This window comes from Sarcophilus harrisii, chromosome 5 (genome assembly GCF_902635505.1).
Source record: "Sarcophilus harrisii chromosome 5, mSarHar1.11, whole genome shotgun sequence".
In the NCBI taxonomy this organism is placed as follows: Eukaryota; Metazoa; Chordata; class Mammalia; order Dasyuromorphia; family Dasyuridae; genus Sarcophilus; species Sarcophilus harrisii.
Window position 1 is genome coordinate 100,036,306 of NC_045430.1, and position 19,360 is coordinate 100,055,665.

Genomic DNA, 19,360 nt, shown 5'->3' on the forward strand with positions numbered 1-19,360 from the left:
TATAAGGAATTCAGTGACCACTTGGGCTGTCTCTCTTGCTGCTGGTATTGCAAAAGTAAATCCTGAAAAGGTGTCTACTACAACATGGATAAAAGATAGACAACCAAAAGATTTATAATGGGTCACATCCATTTGCCATATTTCATTGGGTCTCAAACCACAAGGGTTCTTCCCTGGAGGAGGGAGTATAGGAGCGTAGAAAGGAAGGCAAGATGTATAGGTATGTATAGGCTTTTACTATGCTCTTAGCTTCCTCTTTTGTTATCCCAAATTGCAAAGCTCGAGCAGCCTGCTGATATTTAGAATGAGATTCTTGGGCTGCCTGAAATAAAGGAGTATTGGCTAACATGGTTAGAAGACTATCTGCCTTTGAATTACCATCAAAAATAGGACCTGGAAGTCCACTATGTGAGTGGACATGCAAGATATAAATCTTACCTGGATGCTTTCTCACTTGCTCTTGAAGTTTCTTAAAAAGCTGATATATATTAGAGGTTACAAATTATATTTGGGCTGTGGCAATTCTTTGTACCACACCTACTGAATAGGCCAAATCAGATATTATATCTCCAGGATAATAAGAGCTAGAATGATTGCATACAATTCATTCTGCTGAGTGAACTGAAAAGGAGTTCTGACTATTACCTTTATAGTTAAATCATGAGAGTATACAACACAAATGTTATGTTTGGATGCATCTGTAAAGATAATTGATCCCTTAAGAGGAACTTGAGAAACCTTTTCTTCAAAAATTCATTGCCAAGTATGTAATAGCTGGGTTGTGTTTAATGGAGACCCGTATGTAAAATTTGGAGCTGTGACCAATAAAATTTGCTACTCTAGGATGGTTTCACAGCATACATTAATTTGTCCATTGGTATAAAAGGTGTATATCTTCTCAGGTCTTATCCCAGATAATTGTACTGCTCGCTTAATGGCCTTTAATAAAATTCTGACCACAAGCACTGGGTAAGGAGTAAGGCTTTGTTCTGGTTGTACTGGGAGGTTCACCCACTGTCTCCGTGATGGACTGCTGTGAGTGCCTCTTTTGTAGCAAAAACTGATAGTTCCAAGTGTTTTTGAGTGACTCAACCACATTGGATAAAGCCAGTTCAACTTCTCTCAAAGTCTCTTGAGCCATCTCCTATCAATTTCCCAAAGTCATTTAAGGTGTTTAGCTTCTCTGTTCTTAAGGAAAGTTTTTGTACTGTAAACATCTTAGGTTTACTTCATATCCTAAATATTGAATAGGAGCATATCTTTGAATTTTTCTTGAGCTATATGCAATTTGTAGTTCCTTAGTGTTTCTGTGGTCTTTTGTAGACATGCTTCTAACATTTGTTCCTCAGGTTACATTATATTGATGCAAGAATGGCAGCAACATACATTTGGCACATAGTAGGACTATTTTTCATTCCCCATGGCAAAACTGTCCATTCATATCTTATATAAGTCCTGAGCCTTATAAAAAGCCTAAGTTAACACTGGACACTGAAAAGGCAGATCTTTTCAATATCCTTATCCAGAGGGATAGAATAGAAACAGTCCTTAATGTGTATAACCCAAAGAGGCCATTTTCCTAGGCATTTGAGTAGGAGATGGAATTTCAGGCTGAAGTGTTCCCATAATTTCCATCTGTTCATTTACTTTTCTTAAATCAGTCAACATCTTACATTTTCCAGATTTCCTTCTTACAACAAATAAGGGGAATTCCAAGGAGTCCATCAATCTGCTCCCAAGTTATAAGCAAACCTTGCCTCTTTATTAACCTAAGTATGCTTTCCATAGAGCTCCTTGGGGATGGGGGTAGGAGGTGAGGGTAGGGGAGGTTCTTTTCTTAGTATCTGTCGCATTTCAGCTTTTAACAAAGTTTCCTGCCTGTCTATTTTAATATTCACCCTACTTCCTGATTACAGGGACTTCTTTACTGAAGTTACGATTGAGCTTTGTGGCCAGGCCCTTAGTCCGCATTGGGACGCCAAATATCATGGCTGGACTAGCTCCCTGGAGGGTCTCAGGATTAGTCAGAGTCAGGATCAATCAAGTTTTTGGTCTTTAGAGGGAGAAGTGAAGGAGGCAGGCAAATTGCCACACGGCTGTATCCTGGATTCTGGAGTTCAGAGTCTCCAGCGTCTCTCCTCATTCTACCGCCAACTGACCCTGACTTCTCTCCCTCAACCCTCCAATCTTTGCCTGCGATTACCTCACCACCAAACATTCAGCAAGCACTAATGGTGAGGAGAGTCAATCACATCACCATCTCACCTATACATGTATATAGAGCCATTATCTCACCTCAAATAGGTAATTAGCCTTAAGTGCTCTGTTGTTTGATTCAAGCACACATTTTCAGAGTTTCAGCCCTCTACAACCTTAATAGAAAGATGTCTTAAAATAAAGGGAACATTTATTAATATAACATAGAGCTATAATTAATAGCAATCATTATTTGTAAAGGAGATAAACAGTAGAAACTTTTCTAATAAAATCTGAGTAAAACAGTAATGTAATATTAGAAGTGATATCTATAACCGTAAGATGAAGACATTTGTAGGAATAAGCATAGACAAAGAGAAATCAAAACTTTCTATTCACCTCTCTCTCCTAGCTCTTCCTACGCTTTTTTGATTTGCTAACCTTAACTAAATTCTATCATCTACCTCTTCTGTGTACCCTTACCTACTCTTCCATCTTCCCTGCAGCTTTAATCCTACCTCATTTTCTCCTCTAAATTATACCTCAGCCGGTCTTTCTGATAGCTGTACCTCTCTGGAATGTACTTCCTCCATGTATTCCTGCCGAGGAGGGCCTATCCACTTTAATCTAAATTCACTCATCCTAAAATATTGACCTCTCCTACCTAATTGAAATCCTAAAAGAAACTCTCCTACCTAATTGCTAATCTCAACAGTCTGTCATCCAAACATACCTAGTTGCCATACTTATTTAGCTGTATTTCCCCTAAGCATTCACCTCTCAGCTCAATTTATTCACTTCTTTTAACATCTGTTTTTCTAACTCACCTATCTTCTCCCTAGCAAGTCTTAGCCCAATTCTTAGCCCAGATAACAACATTGAGGAAAACTGGACAATATGATAGTTTCCTCAAGAAACAACAGTAATGAAGGATACGAACAGGTTTGAAGCTATCTATAGTCATATTTAAAAATGCTCCAACTCACAAACAACTTTGGGTGGTATACCTCACATCTGTCAGATTGACTAAAATTTTAGTTGGTAAACTGATCCAGCTATCCTAAAGAACAACTTGGAGCTATCTATGCCTGAAAGGCTATAAAACTATGCATATTCTTTTTTTTTTTTTTTATAGCCTTTTATTTACAGGATATATGCATGGGTAACTAACTTTACAGCATTAATAATTGCCAAACCTATTGTTCCAATTTTTTACCTCTTACCCCCCGCCCCCACCCCCTCCCCTTGATGGCAGGATGACCAGTAGATGTTAAATATATTAAAATATAAATTAGATACACAATAAGTATACATGACCAAAACGTTATTTTGCTGTACAAAAAGAATCAGACTCTGATATTGTACAATTAGCTTGTGAAGGAAATCAAAAATGCAGGTGTGCATAAATATAGGGATTGGGAATTCAATGTAATGGTTTTTAGTCATCTCCCAGAGTTCTTTTTCTGGGCATAGCTGGTTCAGTTCATTACTGCTCCATTGGAAATGATTTGGTTGATCTCGTTGCTGAGGATGGCCGGGTCCATCAGAACTGGTCATCATATAGTATTGTTGTTGAAGTGTATAATGATCTCCTGGTCCTGCTCATTTCACTCAGGATCAGTTCGTGTAAGTCTCTCCAGGCCTTTCTGAAATCATCCTGTTGGTCATTTCTTACAGAACAGTAATATTCCATAATATTCATATACCACAATTTATTCAGCCATTCTCCAACTGATGGACATCCATTCAGTTTCCAGTTTTTAGCCACTACAAAAAGGTATGCATATTCTTTGATTCAGCATTATCTCTACTAGTAAAGTATTGTGAAAAGATTATTTTTAAAAAGAGGGGAGAACCAACACATACAAAAATGCTCAAAGCAGCTCTCTTTGTGGTGGCAAATAATTGGAAATCACAGGGATGCCCATCAGTTGGGAAATAATTGAACAAATTACGGTATATTTATATAGTGGAATACAATAGAACAGGTTGCTTTCAGAAAAACCTAAAAAGACTTTATATGAACTGATGCTGAGTGAAGTGAGCAGAAGCAGGAGAACATTGTATATATTAATAACAACAATGTACAGTGATCAACTATGAGATTCTCAGCAATGCAGTGATTTAAGACAGTTTCAAAAATGCTATATGTATCAGAGAAAGAACTATGGAGTCTGAATGCAGATCGAAATGTACTATTTTTACTTCTTTTTTTTGTTCTTTCTTGTGGTTTTTCCCTTTTCTTCTGATTCTTCTTTCACAACATGACTAATGTGGAAATGTACAGATATAACATGTCAGATTGTTTGCTGACTTGGGGAAGGGGATAAGAGGCAATTAGGGAATTGCATAAAATACTGAGAAGTTAACATATCTAGATACACTTAGGATTTCTATAAATAGAATTATAAAATACTCCTTACTTTGCTTGAAGAACACATAGAATTGGAGAGTTTCATTGTAGAAGGGCTAAGTTTTATGAATATAAAAATGACAATAGAATCTCAATTTATTTCCAGATTTCATGGTATAAAAATAATACTATTTCAGGAGTGTTTTACGTAGAACAAGACAAAATAGCAGAATTCATCTGGAAAGGATAAAAGTCAAGAAGCTCAAGAAAAATAATGAAAAAATTAATAATAAAGATATCATTAACCAATTTCAAATTATACTTTTAAGCAACCCTTATTTGAGTAATGATGATCAAATCCATTATTTAAGGAAAAGACTATTAGGAAAGTAGATTAATGGAATAGAAGAAGCAAACAAATGAATACAGTAAGTAACCCATGTCAGAAAACATAAGCTTCTGAGAAAAGGAATCCATTCATAAGTGTTAGGAAAATTGGAAGGCAGCTTGGCAGAGAAAGTAGGATTAAACTATCTTTTTTTCAATATATAAAACATTAAATCTTTAAATATGAATATAATATCAAAAAATTTTCAAAGAATGGAAGCAAGCACCTTTTATTTATTTTTTTGAAGCACCTTTTAAAGAAAGAGTAGGAGGAAAACAACTTAGTGAAACCAATGAGAAAGACTTCATAAAAGAATAAATCAGCAGTTTTGGTTTTTAAAACATTTTAAAGCCTTAGCATAAATGAAATCAATGTAGTTGGAAGGAAATTAGTTGTGGAATAGAGGAAAATATATAAATCAAATCTAATTTCCAAGATAGGTAAGAGAATTGACACACACAAAATCAAGAATCATTTCTCTGCAATACTGTGCAAGTGTGAATTGAATCAATTGTTCTGGAAAATAATTTGTAATTATGCAACAAATGCTATCCTTTAATTTAACAATTCTTCTCTACAAAAAGTCAAGACAAAATGAAAGCTTCCATATATCTATCTATCTATCTATCTATATACCAAAATATGCATAAATTAGAAATAATGTTAGTGTTTTTCAGGGAATATTTGAATAAATAGTGCCATGTGAACATATTATAATATGTCATAAGGAATGATAAAATATAAGGAATTTAGAGAAACATGGAAATTCTTAGATAATTATTCAAGTTTTTTTTTTCTTATAATAAGTAAAATTGGAAGGTCCTTACACATAATGTTAAAGAATAATACAAAATAAAAACAACACAAAAAAGGCAACTGAACTTACTAAGTGATGATAGAATGTGGCCAATATGTCCCCCCCAAAATTTGGTCTGTTGGTTGGTTTTGCCTGACTTCATATATTTCTTTATTATGAGGGAGAGATGTTGGGAAGAAGTATGTAGAAAAGTGATTAATACATTAGAAAATAATGATAATAAATTTTTAAAAAATTATTTAATTTTAATTTAAAAATTGAAAGGATATATCCTTTGTCAGTTATTTAAATTCTGAAAATTCTTTTTTATACTTCCACCTCATCCCCCATACCAAAAATAGGCTTTGATAGGAAATTTGTGGTATAGATTATAGCATACTTAAGACCTATGTTTAAATCCACATGGAAATGGATTTTTAATGTCAGTATTACAATATTTAACCATGTAAGAAGTAGCCTAATGACCACTGACCTGATAACCAGATATCCTGATTTTAAAGCCCTCTCTGTGTTATCTAAATAATATAACATTTAGACAAACCACTTAAATTTACATACTTGCTCAATGAAATGAAAAGGTTAAACCAGTGTTTTCTATCTCTAAATAATCCTGTCTAGTAATTTTAAAAAATAGACTCAGTTACATATTATAAAAAATGTTTGGTTATTATTGATCACCAGTTATTTATTTGTTAATTGCAAGATAGTTCCTGGACTCAAGGAGCTCACCTTCTTAACAAGGAGGATGGGATACAACAAGCAACAAATATGAATAAATAAGGTGTATACAAGATAAATAGTAGATAATTAAGAGAGAAAAAAGGTGGTGGGAAAGGTTTTCTGTTGAAGATGAAATTTTATTTTTTTATGAACTTTGGCTTAGAAGACAGAGATAAGGAAGAGCATTTCACATGCTTAGGGGGCAGCCCACAAAAATATCTAGAGCTGAGAGTGAGTGTTATATATAACATACATATATATCAACACATATGTAATACATATATGTACACAAGTCTTGTTTTTTCCTATCTGTTTAAAACATCTTATTTTAGCTTCTGAGTGAATAATATGTACAATTTCAAATGTGGTATACTTTTGTACATTTAATAAAATGCTATACAATTTCAGCAGTAAGTGCTAAACTTATCATTCTGTACTATTTTTTTTTTTAACTGCAGACCCTGCAACATGGAAAAATCCAAGGCACCTTTCTAAAGGTTTCTTTTATCCACTTGGTTTTGTCCCCTCTTTTTCTATTATAAACCTGCATGTGTGCTTGAATATTTTTTGCCATCTGTGTATGCATTCTTAATTTTTTTTTTCCTACTATATAGATTTAAGGTTTTAGTGATTCTTGTAACCTTTTGGGCTTCTAAGCCTCTAAGAAGTGTTATTGGGTTTTTTTTTTTTTTATGGTGAATGTAATGATTAATATATTTAAAAAATAAACTTAGGCTTATAGTTAAATGTGTTTGTTTCCCGAGATAGAAATTCCCATCTATTCAGGGTTTTCCAATGTGACTTTATAAGAGAGTACCATATTTTCAAGTAGTTAAACACTTCGTTAATGAGAGAGGATCATATTTTCCCGGCTATTCTTTGCCTTTCCTTCCAAAGGAAATCTTAATTAGCTTTAGTATGTTATATGACTTCTACTGTGATTAAATTGTTTTTGGTTTTAGATATACTGTAAAAGACCTCTTTCAAGTTGGTTCTTCTAACTATTGAATTCTATTTGTATGTTTACATTAACACTTAGCATTTTAAAGCAATCTTAAGTTGGAAAAATTAGGAGCATTTATTATAGCTAACTCTTTTAAGAAATTCAGTAGTATCACCTGAAAGTTGTTGCTTAGTGCTTTTTGGAAAATTTAGGAAAAACAGAATCTCTGAATTCAAGAGATAGGAAGAATTTCCAGAGTAACAACAGTTCTTTTTTTTATACACTATGTAATATCTTGAATCTGTAAAGTAGACCATAACTTGGGTCTTGTTTTTTGCTTCTACTTAATATCTGCCTTCCCTTCAATCCCTATGCACCTACACCCCTGGCTTTATATCAAATATATTAAAATGGGGGAAATTTGCTTTAGAGGCTATTTTATATTGGCATGGAGATTGGTGGGTGGGGTGGAGACTAGGGAACTTTCGAGGTCTTCACTTAAAATAAAGTGAAGTCAAATTTTTGAGTAGCTAACAGAAACCAGAGTTTATATATGAATGAAAAATATATATGCTCATGCTCTTTTGTTGTTGAGGTTTTGCTTTATTATATGTGTTAGATATGTTTATTATACACTCTTGGTTTAGTTGAATTTTCACCTTTTTAAGCTTTAAATTAAATATTTTTCTAAGAGAAAGTAGTTTAAAGATTTTCTTAAACTGATTTTTCCTATCAATATCTATTAAAAAAAACAAACCAGAAGAAAAGTGCTTTTGTGGCTCAGATGAAGATTTCAAAAGACAAGAAGGCTTGTAAACACAGGCCTTTTATATCTTTTATATCTTCTTTAGCTACAGTTTCTAATTTTGAAGTAGATGACAGGTCTTTTAACTTTCAGAAGGCATTATATTTTATCAGGATGCTGTGACATGGTACATAGAGAGCAGACCTCATAATTAAGAAGATGTAGATTTAAGTTTTCTATTCTTCTGAGATGTCACATATACTGGATGTAGGAAAGTCTTTCAGTAAAACAGGCAACTTTCTAAGACTCAATTGCAGAGCAATTATTGATCTGCATTTTTCTCATTGGAAATTCCCTATACCAATGAGATATCTCAGGTTTAGACTAAAACAACAATTAAAAACAAAATCTAAAAACTAATTTTTTTTGGTACTCAAAAACATAGGAAAAAATAGTATATTATATATTATTGTAGACAAATATAACTATGAATTTGGCTTTTTTAATTATTTAACTGAAACTAAAAGAATTATTTTTAGTAGTGTCTAAAATATTGGTTATTTGTTTTCAGGTATTCAAGCAGAAGAGTGGGGTAAATTTCTGCATACTAAAAATAAGGTAATTAGACAATACACATGTTTTGGGGAATAATCAGGAATCATTTTGTATTTTAGTAATACTTAAATATTTTTTATTTTCATAGTGAAAAGTGTTTATTGAGTTTCTGGTGTATAATTTTGAAATGATTTTTTTTAAAGCCACTAAATTATCTTGTTCAACAAATTGAGATTTCTATACCCCAAGATTGTGCGGAAAGATTTCCCAGTTCATACTTTGTCTTTTACCTATGGTTAAAGATTTAAATTTTTTAATTTTAATACTTTGTTTTAGCTGTACACTGATTTTGATGAAATTCGACAAGAAATTGAAAATGAAACAGAGAGGATTTCGGGAAATAATAAGGTATGAATTTTTGAGGCTGAAACATTCTTTAGGGTTGGATATTGTCAATAGAAGTAATGAAAACAAATATTTGATTAAACCACTGAAATGAATACATAAAGAATGTATTCTATTTTCTTGAAGTGCTTATACTTTTATTAGATAGTTATTCAAGAAGAGCTTCACAGACAAGTGTTTTGAAACTGACTAAGAAAAAAAGAAGATATGGAAGGACTTTCAAGATCATGAAAATGTCATATACAAAGGCAAGACTGAGGCAGCTTAGGCTCTCTAGTCCCTTACTCATGATGAACTAAGACATTTGGTGAGCTGTGGAAAGGAGTCAGAGAAAAGAGAATACATGGTCTCAACCAAAATCTGGTGGTAGTTACTGTCTTTGTACAGCAGCAAATAATTCATGTGGTTTATGCGTGTTGATAATTAGCTTTGAAGAATCAGAAAAAGCTTTCTGACTGAGACAAAGAAAGTCAAATATGAATAACGTGATTTAATTCTGCATGCATATTCATGGAATAATTAGTTTTAAATTATTCATTCTCTATATATTAATTTGATATTTTTTATAACTTAATTAATTGCATTATTTTAAACAACTTATTTTTAGGGGGTCAGTCCTGAACCTATTCATCTTAAAATTTTTTCACCTAATGTTGTAAATCTGACTCTTGTGGATTTGCCAGGTATGACAAAGGTAAGCATAATTTTTGCTTATTTCACTATGGGTAGGATGTTACCCATTAATTGGCATTTTTGTCTTATAGTAGTCCCCAAAACAGTGTTCACATTCCGTATTCCTTAGCTATATTTCTTTATATATACAGTCAAGAATGGCATTTGGGTAGTTTGTTAGAATCTCGACTATAAGAATTTGGTCTTCATGCTTATGATACTGATTCTTGTTCCATTTGCTTCTTGTTCAGACAAACATTAGCAAATTTTAAGTGCCATTTTTTGTATTATTTTTAGAATTTTATTTAAAGGGAATTTATTGTAATTCTCTTCCACCTTTGTTTTGTTTTAGGTACCTGTAGGTGATCAGCCAAAGGATATTGAACTTCAAATCAGAGAACTCATCCTTCGTTTCATTAGTAACCCTAATTCCATTATTCTGGCTGTCACTGCTGCTAATACAGATATGGCAACATCAGAGGCTCTGAAAATTTCAAGAGAGGTAGATCCAGATGGTAAGGAATAAAAGTGTGTAATTTGTTGGTGGGGAAAAGGAAACAGCCACATGCTTTTAAAAAGGAGGAGGGGGAAAAGTAGTTTTTGTTTTCTTGTCTAGTGCTACTGGTACTAATTATAAATTGAGTAATGTATTTAAATTAAAATTGTTTCTGTTTGCTATTTTTAAGGAAAAATGCAAGATACGATGTTTTTACTTTTTTAGGGTTTCTTTTCTATTTGTTTGAGGAAAATTGATGACCAAGGGATTATCAATGATATGATAGCTAGCATGTTCTGTGAATGCAGGGGTATAAAGCTTATAGGAATGCATAGAGAAGAAATTTAGACTTTTATTTGAAATACATTGATTTTTTTTCCCCTTAATATGTCATGGGTTTTTGAAATGCTATCTCAGTTGTATTATGTCCTCACAGTACTGTAATATAGAATGACTTAAAAAAAAAAATCACTAAAACTATAAAAGAATGACCATTCCGCTTTTGCTAACACTGATATAGAATCTTACTATATTGGTAGATCTAAATTTACCTAACTAAGCATAGATTTTTCTCCCTGAATATCAATAGGAAATTGTTTTTTAATGTGTATTCTTTGTAATTTTAAATATTAGTATAAATATCCTAGTATCAGAAAATAATTCCATTTTTTGGTAGATTTTTCAGGTGAAGAGGACTTTTTCTTTTTCATAAATTGGTTTACTGGTTTTGGTTTGTTTGTTTTGTTTTTGCTTGTTATTGAAGCATTTTATTTTCAAAATGTGCATAATTTTCAACATTCAAAACCTTGTTACACATTTTTTCCCTCTCTTCTCCCTACCCTCTCCCCTAAACATAAAGTAATATATTATTATATATTATGTGCAATAAATATGTTCAATTAGGTGAAGAGAATTTCAAAAAAATTTGAGAAAAGAAAATATGAGTATAGTTTGATTAAAAGATAATCCATCTTTGTATATACAAAATCTTAATTTGTGGATTTTTCTAATTTCCCTATCTATTAGGAAGCAAGGTATAGAGGGCTGAAACTCTGAATCAGACAAGAGAGCACTTAAGGCTATCAATTTGATGTGAGACAATGGCTCTATCAGCATATATTTGGATAATGGCTCTCCTCACCTTTGGTGTTTGCAGAATGTTTGGTAGTGAGGTAATCATAGGCAAGGATTGGAGGGAGAGGGAGAGAGTCAGAAGCACTTGGCCCCTGGGGGAGAGGAGAGGAGAGGCTGGTGACTCTGGAATCTAGAATCCAGGAGAGATCTTTGGCAAGCCTGGTGGCAGCTTGCCTGCCTCCTTCATTTCTCCCCCTAAAGATCAAGGACTTTGATTTATCCTGACTCTGGCTGACCCTGAAGCCCTCCAGGAAGCTAGCCCTTACTTTACAACAAGGGATTTAATGAATAGCATTTATAGATTCTTAAATGTTAGTTTTTAAAAATTCTGTGGCTTTAACTTCATTGAATGTAAACAAAATTATCTTCATATCCTTATGAGACTCACTTATGATTGATTGCATTATACTTGTTTTGAAAGAATGCTATTATTGAATGATATTTTTCATGACTTACTTTTTAAACAAGAAACATCATTTTTGGAGTTGTGTATATTATGCATGTGTTTTTAATTCTTGGGCTTTTTAAGACTAGCTCTAGTTTTTGGATTGATATATTTCATTATTTCTTAATGGATTTTTTTTTTTTTAGGTCGAAGAACTCTTGCTGTTATCACTAAACTAGATCTCATGGATGCTGGTACTGATGCAATGGATGTGTTGATGGGTAGAGTCATACCAGTTAAACTTGGCATAATTGGAGTGGTAAATAGGTAAGCCAGGAGATTATAATTATAATATCTTGGTTTCATTGATAGGCTTTATTTCTGAAATCTATTTGAGGTGCATTTAAAAAAATATTTTCTCATATATTTGTGTTCTTAATAAAGAAGTGAGTATTGTTAGATGCTTCTGTTTTTGCTTTAAATAGAAAAGGAATAATCACAAGAACATAAGAATCCCTATAGTAGAGGAATAAAAAGATTTAAGGACCAATTTGATATTTTTAAAAAAATAAAATTAAAGTGTGAATGAAGAGAACTGAAATTTAAGTTTGTGTCTGTCATTCATTAACTGTATGATATTGGGCCAGTTATTTAACGTTCAGGCCTCAATTTGCTTCATTAAATAATACCAGAGGGTCTTTCAAGTCCTTTCAAACCTCAGCATTCTTAACTTTTCTACTCTATTCTGTATCACACCAACTCCATCGACCAGTCCTCTTTTTTCAGTCAGCTGACAAAAGATAAGACATACATATAGGTGTACATATATATATGTATGTGTATCATATGTTTTAGACAAATCCTTTTTATTATTTTGTGTCCAGGTGCGTAAAAAGGGAAATTAGTAAAGTTAGTAAGAACGAGAATGATTTGTTCATATATTCACTTTAGATAGGAAAAAGACTAATTTAATTTGAAAGCATTTTCTTGTAACAAATTTGTTACTTTCAATCTGTAGGAGCCAACTGGATATTAACAATAAGAAGTGTGTATCTGATTCTATCCGTGATGAATATGCTTTTCTTCAAAAGAAATACCCATCGTTAGCTAATAGAAATGGAACAAAATATCTTGCTAGGACACTGAATAGGTAACATTTCCTATTTAAGTTTTCTTTAATTTCTGTGCTTCCTTTTCCAAGCCAACAGGCTTTCCCCCAAAAAACTTTCATAATTCTCTTGCATAGCTCTCATTCCCCCTCACCCTCATTTTTCTTCTCTTTATTTTTAAAATTCTTTTTGAGCTCTTTCAAGAGAGCCTTTTGAACTTGAAAGTAGTTCAGATTTCCCTTTGAGACTTCATATGTAGGCAGTTTGCAATTGCTCTCCTTTTCTGGGTTTGTATTCTTACCTTCCTTGTTGCCATAGTAGCTTTCAATGGTCAGGGCTCTTTTTGCTCATTTTTAAAATTAAAATTTAAATTTAAACTCAAATTAATTTAATTAAATTAATTTAAACTTAAATTAAATTAAAACTCAAATTTAAAATTTAAAGTTCTGCTCCAGAGGCAGAGTGTCCAATACTGCTGTACTTTAGGAAAGAATCTCCTGCTATATTCCTGTACCATGCCTCCCTGCACTGGTGGTAAGCCATATTCCTCACTGCTTAAGTGAGACAGATCTTTCCTGAAATTTCCAAGTTTAAGAACTGGAAAACTCCAAATGTTGGTGGGTTTTATCATTCCAGAACCTGTTCAGAGGTTTGATTTAGTATTGATTGTGACAGAAATTGGACAAAGCTTAGGCAGTATACTTACTTCTGTCCTCCATTTTGGGTATATATAGTCATATATAGTATTTTTCAGGAATGTTTTAAAACTTCTGTTAATTTGGGATATTAGAGGGATGTCTTATGGACCAAGCCTGATTCATGTTTGCTCAGTGATTTGGGTTTGGGATTTGAGTAAAACATTATATCATTTGGGCTGCCTTTGATTCATTGGGTACCCATATTCCCACATTACTATGTGGGATATGTGTCCAATCAGAAACAATATCATAGATCATTATCTATTTTACTGGCTTTTTATATCTTAGGGTGACCAGGAAGTGATTTTTAATGAATTGACAATCCTTTAAATCAGTTTTATCTTGAGGATTATTTCTGAATCTCTTTTTAAGGAAAACTAGCCTAGACTACATGCAATAGATTTTGATTCTACAAAAGTGATGAATAGAATGATTTCTGGAGTCAAATCCTAGTTTAAGAGGTAGTTCTTCTAGGTGCCTTTCTAATTCTTAATACATTGGATCCCCTGAATCCAGTTAAAATGTGTACATTTTTATTTTGCCATAATATAACAGTAAATTTTGCCTGAGGAATTTAATTAATTTTTTTGGTCACTCCCCATTTTGACTTAAATATTTGATGTCTTTTAGTGTTCAGTACACTTTTTGATTTATGTGATACACGTTTTTAAGCCTTGTGAGATCATTGATGATCTCAAGTTTTTGTGCAGTTTCCATAACTCATATTCTCTTCACCTAGGTTATTGATGCACCACATTAGGGATTGCTTGCCAGAACTGAAAACAAGAATAAATGTTTTAGCTGCTCAGTACCAGTCTCTCTTAAATAGCTATGGTGAACCTGTGGATGACAAGAGTGCTACTTTATTGCAGCTAATTACTAAATTTGCCACAGAATATTGTAATACAATTGAAGGAACTGCAAAATATATAGAGACTTCTGAGCTGTAAGTAAAAACTTATGTCATTGAAATGTTTCTAGTGTACTTTTATAATTTTAGAGAGTTGCTTAGGGTACTGAAAAGCTTAAATTACTTCCCCTGTTCATACAGCCATAGTATCACAAGGTAAGACTTAAATCCAAGTATTCGTGATTCTGATAACAACTTTCTTTGTATTAAAACATTACAACATTTCAAATAAGTATTTCTGCCTATGCTTTTGTACAGTTTATTGAAATAAAGCCTCAGTATTTAATTTAAATTGATATAGGATTAAAATAAAAAAATTTGAGGATTTATTTTGTTGCTAATAAATTTTTATACAAGTGGGTTTATTAACTTTTAACTTCTTTAGCTGTGGAATAAGAGAAAGATCTCCATATTAAAGTATATTTTATATATGAGGGTAGCTATGTGACACAATAGATATAGTCCCAGGGCTGAAGTCAGGAAGATTCATCTTTTTGATATTAAATTTGGCCTCAGACATTTCCTATCTTTGTGATCCTGGGTCCCTCAGTTTCTTCATCTGTAAAATGAGCTGGAGAAGAAAATGCAAATGAATCACTATAGTGTCCTTGCTAAGAAAACCCCAAATATAGTCACCAAGAGTGAGACATAACTGAAAAATAATTGAACAACCACAACAAATTTATATGAATGAACATAGAAAACTTGTAAATGATCTTTTTTTCTGTTACCTATACATGTGTTAGAAACATAATGAATATTACAAATTTAAAGGAAGACGTCTTAACTTTTTTTTTTTTTTAATACTAGTATTATTTGCCTTGGCTTTCCAGATGTGGTGGTGCTAGAATATGTTATATTTTCCATGAAACCTTTGGGAGAACATTAGAGTCTGTTGACCCTCTGGGTGGCCTTAATACAATTGATATTTTGACTGCCATTAGAAATGCTACTGTGAGTACTCTTTTAAATGTAAGGCATATTTCAAAATGAGGCAGAAGGGGGTTGGTGGGTGTGGATATGTGTATAAACACTCATGTATAATAATATAATGTAGTTGGACTTTTCATTTGATATTTTTAAAAAATTAAAAATATATTTTCTTTTCATAGGTAAAAGATGTTAACAATTGCATAGGTAAAAGACATGTTAACAATTGGATCATATCATGTTTAAATTAAAATTACATTGGAAAATAAATTTTTTTTTCAGGGGCCCCGTCCCGCCTTATTTGTACCTGAGGTTTCATTTGAATTATTAGTGAAGAGACAAATCAAACGATTAGAGGAGCCCAGCCTTCGTTGTGTGGAGCTTGTTCATGAGGAAATGCAAAGAATTATTCAGCATTGTAGCAATTACAGTACACAGGTAAGAAATATACATTTAAACAGCATCATTAGTAAAAGAGACACAGTTATACACAAATCAATCTACAATTAGGACACTAGATTTCTAGAACAAGGATAAGATATAGGGTTATAATAAAAAGCAAATCTGCTGATTTGTAAATTCATCCAATTCTTCTGACAATAAATTTGAGATTTTAATTTTTAAAAAAAAGTTTAAAATCCCAGACCTAAAGAGGAATCTCATTGCTCAACATGTTGCATGCAGGTAAGTTACAAAGATTGTTCCCATATGTAGGAAAATTCTTATAATGGCACTTATAACTAGATGGAGCAGTAGATAAGAGGCCCGGACCTATAGTCAAGAAGAACGGGATGCACAGTAGGCTTCAGACACTCAAACATTTTTCAGTTGTGTCGAACTCCTTTATGACCCTATTTTGTTGACAAAGATAGTGGAATAATTTGCCTTTCTCCAGTTTATTTTACAGATGAGGAAAACTGAAACAAAGTTTGTCCCGTGTCTTGTTAGTGTCTTTGGCCAGATTTGAACTCAAATGAGCCTTTCTGACAATCCACTGTCCTACCAAGCTACCTTCTCTAAAACACATACTAGATATTTGAACCAGACAAGTCACTTAACATTTATCTGCCTCAGTTTCCTCATTTGTGAAATGGAAATCCTCTACTGCTCAAAACTGTGATAATGATATGTATAGAAACCTTGAAGTGCTATATAAATGTTAGCCAAGAATTGGAGATTATTGATATCCTTTGGTTGAGGAAATGGCTAAGTATTGGGAATAATGAATGTAATGGAATATTAACTATATCACAATAAGTCTATAAGAATTCAGAGAACCATGGAAAGACTTATGGTTCAGAACCAAGAATACAATGTAATAATGTACAACAATGAAAATAAGAAAACAAAAAACACTTTAAGCCAAAAACCTAAGCCAAACAGTTTGTGAGTATAATAAAGCAGCTTGACCCAGAAAAGATGAAAAAAATCTACTCCTGTAATTTGCTTGTAATTTCACATTGAATATGAAAAATTATAAATTCTAACTCAGTTTATATGCTGTTTAGCTTTGTTAGACTATTTATCTTTAAAAAGGATAAAACTCTGAAAACTAGAATTGACCAAGTAGAAGCTAATAACTCCATGAAAAAAATTTTTTTAAACTCTGGAAAAAAGACTGGAAAAGAAAAACAAAATTTAAGTTATCTCATAAGGAAAAAAAACCCAATTGACTGGAAAACAGATCAAGAAGAGATCATTTAACAATTACTGAACTGAAATACATAGGAAAGCCTTGACATATTTCAAGAAATCATAAAAGTGCCCAGAACTCTCAGAACAAGAGGACAAGTAGAATAGAAAAGGACCCACCTCTTTTTTTTTTTTTTTTTTTTTTTATTTAATAGCCTTTTATTTTCAGGTTATATGCATGGGTAACTTTACAGCATTAACAATTGCCAAACCTCTTGTTCCAATTTTTCACCTCTTACCCCCCACTCCCTCCCCCAGATGGCAGGATGACCAGTAGATGTTAAATATATTAAAATATAAATTAGATACACAATAAGTATACATGACCAAACCGTTATTTTGCTGTACAAAAAGAATCAGACTCTGAAATATTGTACAATTAGCTTGTGAAGGAAATCAAAAATGCAGGTGGGCTTATATAAATATAGGGATTGGGAATTCAATGTAATGGGGACCCACCTCTTAAAAGAAATTTTCAAAGTGAAAATTTCCAGGAATATTGCAACCCAAATTCAGTTTCTAAATCAAATTAGAATTCAAATTCCAAGGTTAATAGTCAAGATCATATGATATAATAGCCATCAAAGAGCAAAGAACTTGAAAATACTATATTAGAGAAGGCAAAGAAAAGAGGCTTATAGCCAAGAAATACTGATTTAACAAAACAATATAATCCTTCAGAGGCAAAAATGAGTATTTAATGCAATAAAAAACTTATAAGCATTCCTGACATGAAGATCAAAATTGTGGATAAAGTTTGAAATGAAAACATAGGAAAGAAGAGGGGAAAAAAGGTAAACATGAGCAGTCACAAAATACTAAACATGGATAAACTGCTTTATATTCTTATGTGTAGAAGATAACATGTATTACTTAAGAACTCTGTTATCAGCAGGGATCAAATGGGGGGGTCAAAGGTAGAGGGCTTGGGAGAGTTTCTGTTAACTTTTGATGATCTTTGTTTAATTAAAAAAAAAAGAAATGGAAAGTGAGGGAAAAAGCAATGTATTGTGGGGTGAAAGAAAAGAGGAGAGGTATAAGATAAGAAAAATTATTTTATACAATTGAGATGTGCAAGTAGAAGGTTGTGGGGGTTTTTTTTGTTTGTTTGGTTTTTTGGTAGGCATTTGGGGTTAAGTGACCCCATGAGGCCTAGTTAACTTTGGGGTTAAGCTTTGCAGTCAAGAGGATCTGAGTTCAAATCCAACCTCAGACATTTAGGTTACTTGGGAATATTAAATGTCTTAGGTTAGATTTGAACTCAGGTTCTCTTGACTGCAAAGCTGGAGTCCCTGCAAGTAGAAGGCTTAAGAAATAAGGAGGAAGGGGTTGGGAAATGAACAAGTTAACTCACTCTTGTTTGAACTGGTCAAAGAAGGGAAGAATACACATATAAACAAGGAGTTGGGGTACAGAAATGCATTTCACTTAACCCAGAAACAAGAAAAAAAGAAAGGGAGGAGTGGGAATAAGAAGATGCAGATGAGGAGGATTGTTTGTTTGTTTCCTTTTTTTGCAAGGCAGTTCTCCTGATTCCAAAATCAGCACTGTATTCATTGTGCCATCTAGCTGCCCCAGGAAGGATTAGTTTTAACTAAAACAAATTCTGGGGATGATGGATTTTAAAGGGGTAATTAAATGAAGAGAAAGGATTAAAATTCTGTTCTTGGATTCTTGATGAAAGAAAGAAGAGGGACAGGGGAATAGTAGTAGGTTGCACTCAAATTAGAGTATTGGTGATGAAATTAATCCTTGTCTTTTATCATCTTCCTTTTTTTCCCCCCAGGAGTATTTTATTTTTCCTAATACATACAAGGGTATTTTTCCGTATTCATCTTTGCAAAATTATGTATTCCAAATTTTTCTCCCTTCTCTTCTATCTCCAGATAGCAAGCAATTTAGTAAAGCTTAAAAATATGTAATTCTTCTAAACAAATTTCCATATTCATCTTGTTGTGCAAAAAAAATAAAATAAAATAAAAAGGGGAAAAAACAGTAGAAAGAAAGAAAAACCCAGTAAAGAAAAATAACAAAAAGGTGAAAATACTATGCTTTAATCTACATTCAGTATCCATCGCTAGACACGGATGGCACTTTCCATGGCAAGTCTGTTGGAATTGTCTTTAACCACCACATTGTTGAAAAGAGCCAAGTCCATCATAGTTGATCATCCATGTAATCTTGTTACTATTGATGAGGTTTAGATTTGGAG

General features: G+C 32.7%; 1 protein-coding gene across 7 annotated transcripts in view; it reads left to right on the forward strand.

Annotated features, from left to right (window-relative positions):
* The window catches only part of DNM1L (dynamin 1 like), a 60,569-nt gene that overhangs the window by 25,549 nt on the left and 15,660 nt on the right, over positions 1–19,360 (forward strand). For 4 of the 7 annotated variants that reach the window (XM_031938147.1, XM_031938148.1, XM_031938150.1 and 1 more), the window contains exons 3-12: positions 6,933–6,971; positions 8,734–8,780; positions 9,054–9,125; positions 9,730–9,816; positions 10,147–10,309; positions 12,016–12,136; positions 12,828–12,959; positions 14,356–14,562; positions 15,360–15,480; positions 15,739–15,894. In XM_031938147.1, the coding sequence (XP_031794007.1) occupies positions 6,933–6,971; positions 8,734–8,780; positions 9,054–9,125; positions 9,730–9,816; positions 10,147–10,309; positions 12,016–12,136; positions 12,828–12,959; positions 14,356–14,562; positions 15,360–15,480; positions 15,739–15,894 (1,145 nt within the window). The remainder of the gene's footprint in view (positions 1–6,932; positions 6,972–8,733; positions 8,781–9,053; positions 9,126–9,729; positions 9,817–10,146; positions 10,310–12,015; positions 12,137–12,827; positions 12,960–14,355; positions 14,563–15,359; positions 15,481–15,738; positions 15,895–19,360) is intronic. The other 3 variants (XM_031938149.1, XM_031938152.1, XM_031938153.1) reach the window with 1 other exon arrangement.